This window comes from Triticum dicoccoides, chromosome 1B, assembly GCF_002162155.2.
Source record: "Triticum dicoccoides isolate Atlit2015 ecotype Zavitan chromosome 1B, WEW_v2.0, whole genome shotgun sequence".
Lineage (NCBI taxonomy): Eukaryota > Viridiplantae > Streptophyta > Magnoliopsida > Poales > Poaceae > Triticum > Triticum dicoccoides.
In genome coordinates, this window is record NC_041381.1 from 422,892,588 (window position 1) to 422,909,328 (window position 16,741).

Sequence of the window (16,741 nt, forward strand, 5' to 3'; positions counted from 1 at the left end):
TATCCAGGAGAAAAAACTCGAAGATGTGAACAAGCATAAGCATGTAGTAGTCAATTATTGTACAAAGATACACCCACTTGTTCATTCTTTTCTTCCTTTCTTGAGCAGAATGCATGGTCGTCATTTTACCTGGCTTGCATGCAGCATGCAGCATGCATGGATCAGCCAACAGTTAATTTTTTTTTCGCATGCATGTGGGACATATATATGCCTTGATCATCCATTAACCTAGCTTAGGTAATTAATTACGTCTAGCACAATGTAATTAAGCAGCTGGCCAGTATGCGCTCGTACTAACAGTACAGGTAAGGATCATGATTCGTTTCTAGTTACTGCAGGGGAACCCAGTTCCCAGGTGAACCTTCTCCAAATCCCGCCTTAACTACATCAGGATCCCTCTTCTCCAGGTGTAATTACCCCACGAACACCCTATATATACACTACTGGAGTAGTGGGTAGATGAGATCCTTCCTTGAAAGCCGAAAAGAGGAGGAAAATGTAGACACCGGTAGTTGAGACTGGAGAGCTGGATGGGCCCATAAAAAATTCACCGCGACACTGTAAATAATTTGTTTTAACAAAGTACGTACGCAAACGCTCATACATATGTGCATACACTTACCCCTATGAACGCACACACGTACACCATATCTCTATGAGTACCTCCGAAAGACTGAACCGCCATATCATCTTAAAATTTACAAAGTCACCATAGGCGCCTCGTCATCGACGTAAACATCTTCTCCCACTGAAAGCGCATCGCCGAAAATCCTGAAATAAATTTAAGAATAATTCGAGCACCAGGACTTGAAACCTAGTGTGCTGGGGATACTACTGTAGATAACTTTTGATCACATCGCGAACCAACATGTTCGTCAAAAATATGAACCTTAAATGGCCGGACGTTAGTGAAATTGCATGCACTTTTTATCCTCCACTAAATTTGATAGACGGCCAGTCAACAATAGATAGATGAAAATGAAATCAGAGGCACTTTGGTAGAGCACGACGGAAGGAACTCAGGGAGGAGATACTGATTCCCCCACATAATGCACTTGTTTACAATAAATTAAGAGATCGAGACTGACCACCACCTAGCTCATCAAGCAAAGGTGGGAGGAGGATCTCTCCGATCCCGGGCAACCCGAATCCCGATGCAGAGATCCACCACCGTTCGGCTATAAAATGGCACGCCTGAGGACCACCACAGCCACCACCACCAAGCTCTACTCGTCTCTGAACGCGCACCACCTGTCCCGGCTGCTCGTGCTAGGTTGATCCTGCGACATTCCGGCAAGCGCGCGCGAGAGAGGGACTAGCCCTAGCTCGGTGACGATGGGCTCGGTGCTGCCTGAGATCGCCGCAGAGGGCAAGGGCGTCCTCACGGACGCCTGGGACAGCAAGGGCCGTCCCGCGGCCCGCTCCACCACCGGCGGGTGGGGATGCGCCGCCATGATCCTAGGCGCGGAGCTGTTCGAGCGGATGACGACGCTGGGCATCGCGGTGAATCTGGTGCCGTACATGACCGGCACCATGCACCTCGGCAGCGCCGCAGCCGCTAACACCGTCACCAACTTCATCGGTACTTCGTTCATGCTCTGCCTCCTCGGCGGCTTCGTCGCCGACACCTACCTCGGCCGTTACCTCACCATCGCCGTCTTCTCCGCTGTCCAAGCCACCGTACGTCCATGTCCATTCTCCATTGCACCATCAGCGACAGTTGCACGCCTAGCAGTTATATTTACGTACGTACTAACTCGCGTATTTCGACCGATGCAGGGTGTGATGGTACTGACGATCTCGACGGTTGCGCCGGGGCTTCGGCCGGCGGTGTGTGGGGACGCGACGGGGCAGAGCCCCGATTGCGTTCCGGCGAACGGGACGCAGCTCGGGGTGCTGTACCTGGGTCTGTACATGACGGCGCTGGGGACTGGCGGGCTCAAGTCGAGCGTGTCCGGCTTCGGGTCTGACCAGTTCGACGAGTCCGACGACGGCGAGCGCAAGAAGATGATGCGCTTCTTCAACTGGTTCTACTTCTTCGTCAGCATCGGCGCGCTGCTCGCCGTCACCGTGCTGGTGTACGTGCAGGACATCATCGGCCGCCGCTGGGGATACGGCATCTGCGCCGTCGGCATCCTCGCCGGGCTCGGCGTGTTCCTGTGCGGCACCAAGATGTACCGGTTCAAGAAGCTTGTCGGGAGTCCGCTGACACAGGTCGCCGCCGTGACGACCGCGGCGTGGAGCAAGCGCACCTTGCCGCTTCCATCCGACCCGAGCATGCTCTACGACGTCGACGATGCGGCCGCCGCCGGTGAGGACCTCAAGGGCAAGCAGAAGCTGCCCCACAGTAAGGAATGCCGGTAAGTACTTTATTAATCACTAGGCAGTGTCCTGTCAACACTGACAAACTAAGCAGCAGAGAAATATGTCGTCCACCTCCATTTTATTATCCGGGGAGCTCATCATCTAGTCCACGGCAACATTCGCATGTCTACCACTACTAGTCATATTCTTGTGTGGACCAACACGTAGTCTGCTACGATACGTTGGCTCTTGGCTGTCACCATGATATGGACATGATATGCAGAGCGACATTGTGCATGGCCATTTTCAACTGCTACTTCCTCCGTTGTTTTAGTCTGCATATAAGATCTGGTCAAAGTCAAACTTAGTAAAGTTTGATCAACTTTATAGAAAAAAAAATTAATATCTATAATACATTATATAGTATGAAAATTAATTTCATGATGCATCTAATATTATTGATTTCATATTGTGAATCTTGGTATTTTTTTTCTATAAACTTAGTCAAAGTTAACAAAGTTTAATTTTGACCAAATTTTATATGCAGACTAAAAAGAAATGGAGGGAGTACTAGTCAAATTTAAACCTCACGCAGATTTGTACTTCTGTTCAGTTGATATTCAGTTTCGTGGTGAAACTAATGAGATGACTTGCCATGTCATACAGATTCCTAGACCATGCAGCCATCATCGACCGGGCCGAGGCGGCGTCGCCGGCCGAGGCGAGCAAGTGGACGCTGTGCACGCGGACGGACGTGGAGGAGGTGAAGCAGGTGGTGCGCATGCTGCCCATCTGGGCAACCACCATCATGTTCTGGACCATCCACGCGCAGATGACCACCTTCGCCGTCGAGCAGGCCTCCCTCATGGACCGCGGCATCGGCGGCTCCGGATTCCTCATCCCCGCGGGTTCCCTCACCGTCTTCCTCATCGGTTCCATCCTCCTCACCGTGCCCCTCTACGACCGCCTCGTCGCGCCCGTGGCCCGCCGCATCACGGGCAATCCGCACGGCCTCTCCCCGCTCCAGCGCGTCTTCGTCGGCCTCTTCCTGTCCATCGTCGGCATGGCCGCGGCGGCGATCGTCGAGCGCCACCGCCTCAAGTCGTCCACTCACGGGGTCACCCTCACGGTGTTCCTGCTCATGCCCCAGTTCCTGCTCGTCGGAGCCGGCGAGGCGTTCACGTACATGGGGCAGCTCGACTTCTTCCTACGAGAGTGCCCGAAGGGGATGAAGACCATGAGCACGGGGCTGTTCCTCAGCACCTGCGCGCTCGGCTTTTTCTTCAGCACGGTCACAGTTACCATCGTGCACAAGGTCACCGGCCACGGGCCACGGGGCAGCGGCGGCTGGCTCGCCGACAACCTCGACCAGGGGAGGCTCGACTACTTCTACTGGTTGCTCGCCGTCATGAGCGCAATCAATATCATCTTCTTCACGATGGCGGCAAGGGGCTACATGTACAAGGAGAAGCGCTTGGCCGATGCCGGCATCGAGCTCGCCGACGAGGAGGCCGTGATCGTCGGCCACTGATCGATGCATGCTACTTGCGCTTCTTCTTTTTCTACCTTCTCTGGTGTGTTTTGACTTGTTTTTGTGTGTATTCGGTGGCGTATGCATACGTATTCCCGTCATGCTGTACATAGAGTCTATTTGTACATGTGGGTACGTTTTCTTTTCCTTTTCCTTAAACGGGTTTGCTATTTCTGATGAGAGAAATAGCTATAACTCAATCTATGATGTAGCCTTCGGATTTTGCACGCCGTGCTAATTTTTTTTGGTGTTTGGTTTCTTTTCTACTCTCTCTGTTCCAAAATAAGTGTTGTGATTTTAGTTCAAATTAAACTTCCCTCTTAATGCTAAATAATAGCTGTAATTGAGTCAAATTCCACAATTTCTAAGAATAATATGTTTTTTATTTTGCACAGTGAAAACTTCTCCCTCCCAAGTTTTTTCTTTTCAGACTGATCTGGTTGATCGCCCACATTCATTCATTGTGAGTTATGTTGTGGAATCAAACCATAGAGCCAATGGAATTGAGATTTAGAGTCTCATGCGTAAAACTAAAGAGGATTTTCAGTCCTCTGCTCCACCAACCAGAACCTAGAAGTACCTTTCACATCTGATTTGACACAGTTAGACTAAAAACACTGCTCGTCAAGAGCACAGACCCCAATATAGATTTTCTTTTGAGTATGTTGGTAAGGACCGGTCATCAGGGCCGTGGTTTTTGTATTGTTTTTTAAGGGAGACGATTTGAGCTCTAGGCACTCTTTGATAACATGAATTTTCACGTCTTCATCAAGGAAAGTTAAACGGGTCTTGCACCGCCTCAGAGAATAGTTTTTGGACATTGCCCTCTTAGCTACATGTTGTATGGAGCATAGATTAGATGGCCTAGTCCACCCTGATTCAAGTCGTAGACTTGTCATTGGTAATCATGTATTTTCTAAATGTATTACTTGCTTTCGCTCGATATTATTTTGGTGATATCACATGCCCATTACTCAGGTTTGACTGCGTTTTTCTGGGGCTCCTTCGAAGCCAATGCAGGATGCTAGGGTCGTGGCTAGTTTGGGTATTATGGTGGGGAGAGCGGAGAGAGTGGATATGGCTTTTACCAGAGCTCACGGGATAGCCCGACTGCTGGTCAGTGTTCTGGATATTGAGTACGTGCCTGAGGTGGTCAAGTGGGTATATCGAGGCCAGATTTATAACCTCGTGATTGAGTTTGAGGATGAGAGTCTATTCGCCGAGGCGGCTAACGGGACTGATATTGATATGCACGAGGGAGATGACAGTTCGGGGCTTAAGGAGGCGCCAGTTGATAATACTAGACGAGAGTCGTCCACTGCACCGGGATCCGTTTCTCAGACGTCCGGGGATGGGACGGTACCACCCTCCTCGGTGCCTACGACTACTCTGAAATTTGGGTCCTTCGAGCCAGCTTCTGCGCCTCCGAGGCTTTGGAGTGAGCAGGTGGAGTCTGATGAGGTGTTTGAGCACACGTTACCTGTTTTGGATTTTGAGGAAGCTGTGAGTCCAGTACTAGGGGCTTCGCCGATCCCGGTCAGGGGTGAGGAGGAGGAGGTTCCCTCCCATCTGCTTGTTGATTTTCCTCAGGTCGAGGGCCCCGCGGTGGAGGTCTTTCACTCAGGAAGGGGTCCGGGGCTGGTGGTCTCGGTTCCCTCTCCTTCTGTCGCGATGCCGGAGCTGCAGGTGGCGGTTCCACTTTTTGAAGGGGGCTCAGGGTAGGTGGCCTCGGCGCCCTCTTCTCCTCTCGCGGTGGACGAGGTCTCCGTGGTGGAGGTTTTATCTCCGGGAGGGGGTCCGGGGCAGGTGGCCTCGGCACCTTCTTCTCCTCTCGCGAGGTCGGAGCTGCAGGCGGCGGCTCCGCTTTCCGGAGGGGGCTCGGGGCAGGTGGCCTCGGGGCCCTCTTCTCCTGGGGCACCCAGGATGGCCGGCCCTCCTGGGGCGCCGGTGACCCCTTCTGGCCGAAGGGCCGGGGTGGATGGGGAGCTTGGGCAGGTGGCCCAGGCTCCATCTTCCCCCGGCATGGTGCAGTCTCTCTGTGGTGGGGCGCGACAGACGTTGCCGGTGCCGTTGAGCGCCCCTTCACTTTCCGGCGGTCCAGCTGGTTCATCGATGGAGGATGACCGGCTGCGTGTTTGAGGTGGGGCAGGAGGCCCCACAACGAGCAGGGCCACTCGGGAGGAGGTTATTGTGTTCGGTGGTATTCCAGGTCCGGTTTGTGAGGGGCGACGGTTTAGCTACCGTCTCTAGGATCATCCGGAGGTGGACGACATGCAGCAGCTCTGCGCCATGAGGGCGGCCAAGCTTCATGACGTTGAGGTCACTTCTGGTATGTCGGTTAATACCTCAAATTCCATCTTGCATTTTTTTAATGACGAGATTATTAATAATGCAAACCAGCTAGGAATTTCACTAGGTAGTAATGATAGTGAAATTTCAAGTTCTGTTAATGATATCCTGGATTTAGAGGCAGAGCGAGCTTTAGAGATGATTCACAACTTAGCAGCGGTTAAACCCATGAATAATTCTGATATTGATGCTTTGGGGGTCAGGGTGCTCGATAATTTTTATGCGGATCTTGGTCCTCCTCTTCCTGAGCCTGAGGGGGAGGATGAGGGTGTTGAGAATGTTATAGTTCGAACTTCTACGCCTGGTTGTGAGGACCGGCTGGAGAGTAAGAACATTTGTCGGTGTCAAAACTAGCGGATCTCGGGTAGGGGGTACCGAACTGTGCGTCTAGGCGGATGGTAACAGAAGACAAGGGACACGATGTTTTTACCCAGGTTCGGGCCCTCTCGATGGAGGTAAAACCCTACTCCTACTTGATTAATATTGATGATATGGGTAGTACAAGAGTTGATCTACCACGAGATCAGAGAGGCTAAACCCTAGAAGCTAGCCTATGGTATGATTGTTGTATATCTATCGACTAGCCTGGCCTCGGTTTATATAATGTACCAGAGGCCTAGGATAACAAGAGTCCTAGCCGAATACGCCGGTGGGGGAGGAGTCCTTGTCCTGATCGCCAAGTCTTGTGGAATCTTCCTTGTATGCGGCAACTGTCCGGACTGGCCCATGAGTATACGGCCATGGGGATCCTTGACCCAATCCAACTGATCGGGAGACGACGTGGTGAGTACCCCCTAGTCCAGGACACCGTCAGTAGCCCCCTGAACCGGTCTTCAAGTGGGGTACGCTCCTCGATTCTTCCGAACTGTCCTTCATCTTCGGTCGTCGGTCTTGAAAACTGGTTCAACAAATCTTCTCATCTTCGATCTTGAGGATCGCCTAAGTGCATACGAAGAGTTTACACATTGGGTATCCGAGGAGCCCCTTTAAGTTTACGGCCTTTATCAATGCCTTGTTATTTTTATGCCATGCCTCGGGTTTGAAGTTATTCCCAGGAGGCAGTGTCCTCTTACGTCCGAGCTCTAACGCTGGACTGCATTTGAGGTATCTTTTGCAGCCAAGCACCAACGCTGGACTGCTTCCCAGCTCTATCGCCGAACTATGCATCCGAGCTCCAATGCTGGACGGTATCCGAGCTCCAACGCCGGACTATGTATCCGAGCTCCAACGCCGGACTATGTATCCGAGCTCCAATGTCGGACTGTATCCGAGGTGTCGTAAATCACCTTGTTTCAAAGAAGTTTGATGGATTTTAGCCGAGCTTAATGCCGGAAATGCCCTCTATGGAGCCAGCCACTAGCGCGTGAGCTTTATGCCGGACTACTTTTGAGGTGGTGCACCACCCCGAATGTGGGCCGATTTTTGTCAATATTTTTGATTGGTGCAATTTATTCTCTGCCGAGATACATAGCCAGTAGCCCTCAAGGTGGGTATCGGTCTGAAACCCGAGATGCCCATGAAGGATGACATAAGACCGCTGATCCTCGTAGCTACTGAGACTCAGGTTGATTTGCAAAATTGGTCTGAGGATCAAGTCCTAGCTCGGCAGAATACTTCAGGACACAAAAAGCGGCGTGCTCAGTCCTCAAGACTCGGGTTGGGTGCGGCCGACCAACCTGAGGATCAAAATCTCCTCGAAAACTGTATTGCACTTAAAATTTTCTACATAGAACAGGCAATGCAGTAGCCCCCAAGACACTGGTCGGGTGGCAACACCAGATCAGGGGATTGATGTGCCCCTTTCATATTTGTAAATAATAAGCCCGAAGCCCAGTAGCCCCCGAGCCTTAATGCGGGCACGGGTGGCCGAATTAAGGATCGATATCCATAGTAAAATCATAAATTATGTGTAATGACTCAATGTATCCAAGTACTTTATGTCATTAATGCCCAGATCCGCATTATACAAAACTTTGTTGACCGACCATCGGCTTCAACCTCCTCGGCCAGTAGCCGAGGAGTGTTTGTCCTACTTTGTAAAGCCTTTATGAGGGCAAAGATTTACGACAAACAAGGCAATCTGGCCGTACGGTTGTATAAACAAAGGTACGTAGAGAGATATGTTATATTACTGTTTAACAGAAGAAATGTCTTCCAAAGAGAATAGTCCCGCTATCGGTTCCTTTCTTTGGGTTGCCATGCTAAGCATGATCATGAAACCTCAGCTCCAATGTAAGAGCAAAATATTGAGGATTTAGTTTGGGAGGCTAGTTACTTGCCCCCGGTAGTGTTCGGCGACAGTCGAGGTCAAGCCGGAAACACTGCGGCCAATGTTATGAATGGCCCGTCATTTAATATAGTCATCGGATCGCTGACCAGTTTACACCTATTGTGACAGTCAGTTTTCGGCTTTCTCCACTGAGGTGCTTGACCATGCGAGCTGGAAGCACAATCGCAGTGGTTCTCCCTTTGCACACCTAGCCGAACAAAGCGGAACGTAGGAGGCAAGCGCGGGAGCCGGGCAACCCAACTATTGACCGAAGACACAATTCGAAACTGATGCATATATAGCAATATCCGAGAATGTTTTTGCCGAATCTCTAAAGGTGTCCAGCGTTGCACTGTGAGACTTGTGCTGAAAACACACAAATAGTTTAAAAGTGCTAAAAGCTTGGAAAACCAAAAAACGTCAGTAAAAACGCGACGTCCGAACAAGATCAAGTGTTCGGTGCCAATCCGAAAATTGGACTTTAGAAAAAAAAAGTGCTTCTGTCATGTTTTAACATGACACATCCTATCTCAAGACTTCAAGCGGGTCAGCCTACGGCTTCAGTCTCCCATCCCGAAGGCGGAGTACTTCTCATTAGGCCAGTTTAGAAAACTAAACTCTAGCGGTTTTGAGAGAGAAATTAGGCTCCCCGGCTAGTGACCGCACACTCGTGTCGAGAAAAGGAGGGATAAATAATAATAAAAACTCTACAACGACTAAGAAGAAAAACACTTATTATAAAACGGCTGAAATAAACATAAGAGCCCCCAAGTGACTTGGGTAAAAGAATGATTGTATGTACCGAAGTACTTATATCATATCTATGTTCAACCGAACTTTAAACGCGTCTTAACCGACCGTCAGCTTCTCCCTCTTCGGTCAAAGACCGAAAAGTGTTATGTACTCCATCTATCAAGAATATCGACGGTGTTTCCAATAACCAGGCAATCAGGTCATAAGGCTGTAACAGACAAAGCGCGCTCAGGGAATTTATGCTATATTACTGATAAAGTGTAAGAAGCATCTTCGAAGAAAATAGTACCCCCACCGATACCTTTCTTCGGTGCTCATTGTTAATATGAGACTTGTGCAATAGATTTTTTGTACTCATGAGTTCTGTTGTGTGCCGACCATTATTGAAAATAGTAAGAGCGCTAGCTTTCGGTTTCACCCAGTCTAAGGTCCGGCTCGGGTGACCCGATCGTGACAATCGCAGAGGTGCTCCCTTTACTCCCTAGCCGAACAATCAGGAACGTAGGGGTAAACACAGGAGCGAGGCAACCCAGCTTGCAAATCGCTTAAGTCAATATGGTGCATATTGTGGCGTAATACACGAACAAGGAACGAAGCCGTACAAGTATAATCATATGCAAGAGGAAAAGCTTCATGAAGGAAGCCCTCAAATAAACGGGGTATTTGAATTTGCGTGTCACAAACAAAGTTTGGACAAGGAAAAATTTTACAAGCAACTTTTTCCCAAAAAAGTATAACGCTTGGTCGAGCCGAATACAAATTAAAAAATTAAAACTTTGAGCATGAAGGCAACTTAGCTGGTTAATGTGTTCGGTATTGACGACGCGGTCTGAGCTTGCTGCGGGACAAGGTTCCATCCCCCAAGCCGATCCCGAGGTGGTGGAGCAAAGAGCCCGGCACTCCGAAGTGGTGACATAGCACGGGCAATGCAGGACGGCAGAGTGATGCCGAAGTCCTCTGCATGGGGTAATGAAGTGTTGACGAAGCACCCCGTCCAGCCGAGGTGACGCCAAAGGATATAGTCCGGCTGGATCATTTTCTTGTGCACAAAAAATAGTGCAGACCGGGGATAATAGTAATAATAAGAATTAAAAAAATGTTGCATAATAAATAATTTATGCAAAGTGAGTAATAAAAGAAATATGGCCTGGCGCCGAAGTCAATGTCGATGCAGGTCGTCGGCGTAATGCAATAAAGGCGTGGCAAAGCCTGAATTCACAGGTTGGTCCGAGTTCTGGATGCGGCGTTCGCCGGACTATGTACGGAAACTGACCGAACCACCATGCGATCGTCGTTAGTGCGGCCACCATTTGATAGACCTGGTTTATTTGTTGTAGCAATCCGAAGGGAGGTGATTCCCAAAATTGGGACTCTATCCGTGCACCCATTGCCTGATGGGCGATAAAACGACGGCATGACAATGCTGGCAAAGGTTGGCTCGCCCTCGGTCCAGCTAACGTGACAGAGCTGGTCGGCTAGCGATGCCGAAGCGTCCGGAGTAGGTTGATGAAGAGATGGTGAAGCCCCCGGTCCAGCCGAGATGTCGAAGTAGGTCGGCGTGATGGACACCAGCTTGAAGAAGCAATAGTGCGGCCCTGCCGATGCAGGTCATGACGTGGTCGATGCCGGCTTGATGAAGCGACCGTGCGGCGATGCCGGTATGCCCGCTCCGTGTAATCCGTGGGGCGGCGATGTTGGTGATGATTTATCCTTCGCGATGCCGGACTCTTATTCGGCTTGCCGAGACGATAATCCCAAGAAGTTGAGCTCGGCTCAACAAAGTGAAGACGTGTCTAGCGTAGGTCGGCAGCCGTGGAGCAATATTGCCGGACTGATTTGACACCAGCATGATATTGAAGATCATGTTCAAAAGATTTGAAAGTTAGTGGGATGTGTTCGGAAACAAAACACAACACCCCATACAAAACTTCCTTCAAAAAGGATGTCTGAAATCCCGTTCATAAAAAAAAGACAAACTCGGGTCGGATTCGTTTTCGCGCAGAAAACAGATCCGAAAAGTGATGCACTAATCGAAAGGTTCCCGGAGTTTGGACGGTCGGATCGAGCTGAAATTTTGAGGGGTGGTAGATATAGGAATGCCGCAGCGGATCAACGGTTGGATCTTGCAAAGAAAGTCCGAGCTAAAAGCTGGACACCACGCCCTAAACTCGTCCAGATTCTCGTCCAGATTCAATGCGGCTCCGGTACATCGGAGATTGCCAGAGATTCCTCCATCGGAACTCGACGAAATTTTCCAGGGTTGTTGTAGACTCAATTCCGCACAATTCCATCGAAGCAATCGTTAAAACGACGCTTGAGGAGGCGGTGGCGGCGGACACAAGTCCACTGTCCAGAAAAATAGTACGGTCGCCCGAGGGCAATGTTGACGTTGAGCCCCCGGGCTCCCTGGATAATTCCTCCATGATCTTGATAGAGATCGGAGTTGATGTTGATGAAGGCCCGCATCCGAACATGACGATCGGAGGTAGGGCACAGTCCTTGGTCGAACCAAGGTGACCAGTCGAGCTGGTGACGAAGATGCCGAAGTCGCAGTTGATCTGCAGGCGAGCCATCGACCTTTTGCCGAACACACAGCGGAACTCTCAATGAAAGCACCAATGTCGGTGTCAAAACCGGCAGATCTCGGGTAGGGGGTCCCGAACTGTGCGTCTAGGCGGATGGTAAAAGGAGACAAGGGACACGATGTTTTTACCCAGGTCTGGGCCCTCTCGATGGAGGTAAAACCCTACTCTTGCTTGATTAATATTGATGATATGGGTAGTACAAGAGTTGATCTATCATGAGATCAGAGAGGCTAAACCCTAGAAGCTAGCCTATGGTATGATTGTTGTATATCTATCGACTAGCCTGGCCTCAGTTTATATAATGTACCAGAGGCCTAGGATAATAAGAGTCCTAGCCGAATACGCCGGTGGGGGAGGAGTCCTTGTCCTGATCGCCAAGTCTTGTGGAATCTTCCTTGTATGCGGCAACTGTCCGGACTGGCCCATGAGTATATGGCCATGGGGATCCTCGGTCCAATCCAACTGATCGGGAGACGACGTGGTGAGTACCCCCTAGTCCAGGACACCGTCAACATTCCTAAACGCAAATGGAAGCGGAAGATCTACCTGGATTCCGCAGTGCGTAGGAGTGCTCGGATCCGAATGGCTAAAAAATTCCATGTCAAGATATGAAAGGAATCTTTTGGAATAGCAGAGGTCTAAAAGACTTGGCTAAAAGAAGGTTTCTTGCAGAGGCATCTATTGAGCATAGGTTGGACTTTATCGCATTGTCGGGAACTGGTAGAGATAAGTTTTCGCCACAATTTCTCAATACTTTATCGGGTGGTATTGATTTTGAATGGCATTGTCTGCCACCGCGAGGAAGATCGGGTGGGATCTTACTCGTAGCTAGAAGCGATTCGCAAGAAGTCCGAAGTGTGGTCATGGGAGATTTTGCTGTTAGGTTTAGGGTGCGATCGAAGGCTGATGGGTTTAACTGGGCTTTGGTGGCGGTATATGGTGCCGCACAGCCCAAACTAAAACCGGATTTCTTGGCTGATCTGGTTTGGATTTGCGGTTCTGAGCAACTTCCTATCCTGGTGGGGGGTGATTTCAACATCATTAGAAGGCGTGATGAGAAGAATAATGATAACTTTGACGGCAGATGGTCGTTCATGTTTAATACTATCATTGAAAGCTTGGATCTGAGAGAGATAGAGATTTCGGGAAGAAAGTTTACCTAGGCTAACGTGATGCCAAATCCGACGTTTGAATAGTTGGATCGAGTTCTGGCCAGTGTCGAATGGGAACAGAAATTTCCCTTTGTAACAGTTCAGGCACTTTCTCGTGGTATTTCTGACCACATGCCTTTATTTCTTGACTCTGGTGAGGCCACCCACTTGGAAAACAAAAACTCATTTTCGTTCGAGCTTGCTTGGTTTGAGAGAGAAGGCTTCTTTGATCTCGTAGCCAGAGAGTGGGCTAAGGATGCGGGAGGTAGGACTGCGCTTGAGCGTTGTCAGAATAAGATTAGCCACTTGAGAAGTTTCCTACGTGGGTGGGCTAAGCATCTTAGCGGGATTTATAAGGTCGAAAAAGAACAACTCATTACCCTTATTCAGTCCCTAGATGTAAAAGCAGAAACCACGGTTCTGCCAACCTTGGAGCTTCATGCGAAGCTTGACACGGAGATGAGGCTGAAAGAGCTTCTTCGTGAGGGAGAATTAAAGTGGGCGCTGCGGGCCAAGGTCCGAAGAGTAGTCCAGGGGGACGCGAACATTCATTTCTTCCACATGATCGCTAATGGCAAGCACAGAAAAAAGAGGATCTTTCAGCTTAAACAAGATGAAGGAACGATTCTTGGTCAGGAGAACCTAAAATTATACATTACTGAGTATTACAAGCAGTTGTTTGGGCCTCCAGAGGATAACTGTGTGTTGCTGGATGAGTCTAGGATTGAGGATGTGCCTCAACTTACTGCTGTTGAGAATGATATTTTAGCTGCTCCTTTTTCTGAGAAAGTGGTGTTTGAGGCCATATCGCAGATGAAAAATAATAAGGCTCCCGACCCGGATGGATTCCCTGCTGAGTTTTATAAGAAGTGCTGGCATATTATTAAAGGGGGTCTGTTGCCGTTGTTCCATGATTTATTCTCTGGCCAGCTTCACCTTTTTCAGCTGAATTTTGGAACGATAACCGTGCTTCCTAAGAAGACAGAGGCTATGAGAATCGAGCAATTCAGGCCCATCTGTCTTCTTAATGTTAGTTTCAAAAAATTTACCAAGGTCGAGACGAATAGGCTCACACAGATTGCACATGCTGTGGTGCAGCCTACTCAAACTGCTTTCATGCCGGACAGGAACATCCTCGAAGGGGTTGTGGTCCTTCATGAAACGCTCCATGAGATTCACACAAAAAAACTTGATGGAGTTGTTTTCAAGGTGGATTTCTAGAAAGCATACAATAAAGTCAAATGGCCTTTCCTTCAACAGGCCTTACGCATGAAGAGTTTTGATGAAGCTTGGCGACGCCAGGTAGAATCTTTCATGCAAAAAGAGAGTGTTGGAATTAAAGTGAATGACGACATAGGTCATTATTTCCAGACACACAAGGGCCTGAGACAAGGTGATCCAATGTCTCCTATTTTGTTCAACATCGTCGTTGACATGTTGGCAATCTTGATAGGTAGGGCAAAGGAGGCCGGTCAGGTGGGTGGCTTGGTGCCTCATCTAGTTGATGGTGGTGTGTCCATCCTGCAGTACGCTGATGATACAATCATCTTTATGGAGCACGACTTGGCAAAAGCGATAAATATGAAGCTGGTGATATGCTTATTTGAACAATTGACCGGATTGAAGATTAACTTTCATAAAAGTGAGTTGTTCTGTTTTGGTAGAGCCAATGAGGAACAAGAGGCTTATAGGCAATTGTTTGGATGCGAATTGGGAGCATTACCTTTCACGTACCTAGGTATACCCATTCACCATGGTAAGCTAACAAACAGAGAATGGAAGTGCATCGAGGATCGGTTTGAGAAAAAACTGAGTTGCTGGAAAGGCAAACTCATGTCACATGGAGGTCGATTGATTCTTATTAATTCGGTGCTCACGAGTATGCCTATGTTTCTCTTATCTTTCTTTGAAGTCTCAGTTGGGGTTAGGAAAAGGCTGGACTTCTATCAATCCCGATGTTGGGGATGAAGGAAATATGCCCTAGAGGCAATAATAAAGTTATTATTTATTTCCTTATATCATGATAAATGTTTATTATTCATGCTAGAATTGTATTAACCGGAAACATGATACATGTGTGAATACATAGACAAACTAAGTGTCACTAGTATGCCTCTACTTGACTAGCTCGTTAATCAAAGATGGTTATGTTTCCTAGCCATGGACAAAGAGTTGTCATTTGATTAACGGGATCACATCATTAGGAGAATGATGTGATTTACTTGACCCATTCCATTAGCTTAGCACTTGATCGTTTAGTATGTTGCTATAGCTTTCTTCATGACTTATACATGTTCCTATGACTATGAGATTATGCAACTCCCGTTTACCGGAGGAACACTTTGTGTGCTACCAACGTCACAACGTAACTGGGTGATTATAAAGGTGCTCTACAGGTGTCTCCGGAGGTACATGTTGGGTTGGCATATTTCAAGATTAGGATTTGTTACTCCGATTATCGGAGAGGTATCTCTAGGCCCTCTCGGTAATACACATTACTTAAGCCTTGCAAGCATTGCAACTAATGAGTTAGTTGCGGGATGATATATTACGGAACGAGTAAAGAGACTTGCCGGTAACGAGATTGAACTAGGTATTGAGATACCGACGATCGAATCTCGGGCAAGTAACATACCGATGACAAAGGGAACAACGTATGTTGTTATGCGGTTTGACCGATAAAGATCTTCGTAAAATATGTGGGAGCCAATATGAGCATCCAGGTTCCGCTATTGGTTATTGACCGGAAACGTGTTTCGGTCATGTCTACATAGTCCTCGAACCCGTAGGGTCCGCACGCTTAAGGTTTTGATGACAGTTTTATTATGAGTTTTGATGTACCGAAGGAGTTCGGAGTCCCGAATGAGTTCGGGGACATGACGAGGAGTCTCGAAATGGTCGAGACGTATAGATCGATATATTGGACGATTATATTCGGACTTCGGAAAGGTTCCGAGTGATTCGGGTATTTTTCGGAGTACCGGGGAGTTGCGGGAATACGGGGAAGAGTATTGGGCCTTAATGGGCCTTAGTGGGAAGGAGCCAGGAGGTGGCGCGTGCTCCTCCCAAGCCCAGTCCGAATTGGACAAGGGGTTTGGGGCGCGGCCCCCCTCTCCCTTCCTTCTCCACTCCCCTCCTTTCCCCCCTTCTCCTAGTTGGACTAGGAAAGAAGGAAACCTACTCCTACTAGGAGTAGGAATCCTACTCCCTTGGCGCGCCCCTCCTAGGGCCGGCCTCCTCCTCCCTTGCTCCTTTATATACGGGGACAGGGGACACCCCAAAGGCACAACAACAACAATTGATCCCTTGGATCTCTTAGCCGTGTGCGGTGCCCCCCTCCACCATAGTCCATCTCGATAATATCGTAGCGGTGCATAGGCGAAGCCCTACGACGGTAGAACATCAAGATCGTCACCACGCCGTCGTGCTGAGGGAACTCTCCCTCGACACTCGGCTGGATCGGAGTTCGAGGGACGTCATCGAGCTGAACGTGTGCTGAACTCGGAGGTGCCGTACATTAGGTACTTGATCGGTCGGATTGTGAAGACGTACGACTACATCAACCGCGTTGTGCTAACACTTCCGCTTTCGGTCTACGAGGCTACGTAGATAACACTCTCCCCTCTCGTTGCTATGCATCACCATGATCTTGCGTGTGCGTAGGATTTTTTTTGAAATTACTACGTTCCCAGTAATTTCCAAAAATTTCCTACGCACACGCAAGATCATGGTGATGCATAGCAACAAGAGGGGAGAGTGTTATCTACGTACCCTCGTAGACCGAAATCGGAAGCGTTAG

General features: G+C 49.0%; 1 protein-coding gene across 1 annotated transcript; it reads left to right on the top strand.

Annotated features, from left to right (window-relative positions):
• The first annotated feature begins 1,229 nt into the window (after window positions 1-1,229).
• On the top strand, window positions 1,230-4,101 carry LOC119338859 (protein NRT1/ PTR FAMILY 6.3-like). Its single transcript, XM_037611081.1, has 3 exons — window positions 1,230-1,680; window positions 1,780-2,360; window positions 2,971-4,101. Exons 1-3 carry the CDS (start codon window positions 1,336-1,338, stop codon window positions 3,833-3,835), a joined length of 1,791 nt encoding a protein of 596 aa, XP_037466978.1. The 5' UTR covers window positions 1,230-1,335; the 3' UTR covers window positions 3,836-4,101.
• Window positions 4,102-16,741: the final 12,640 nt, after the last annotated feature.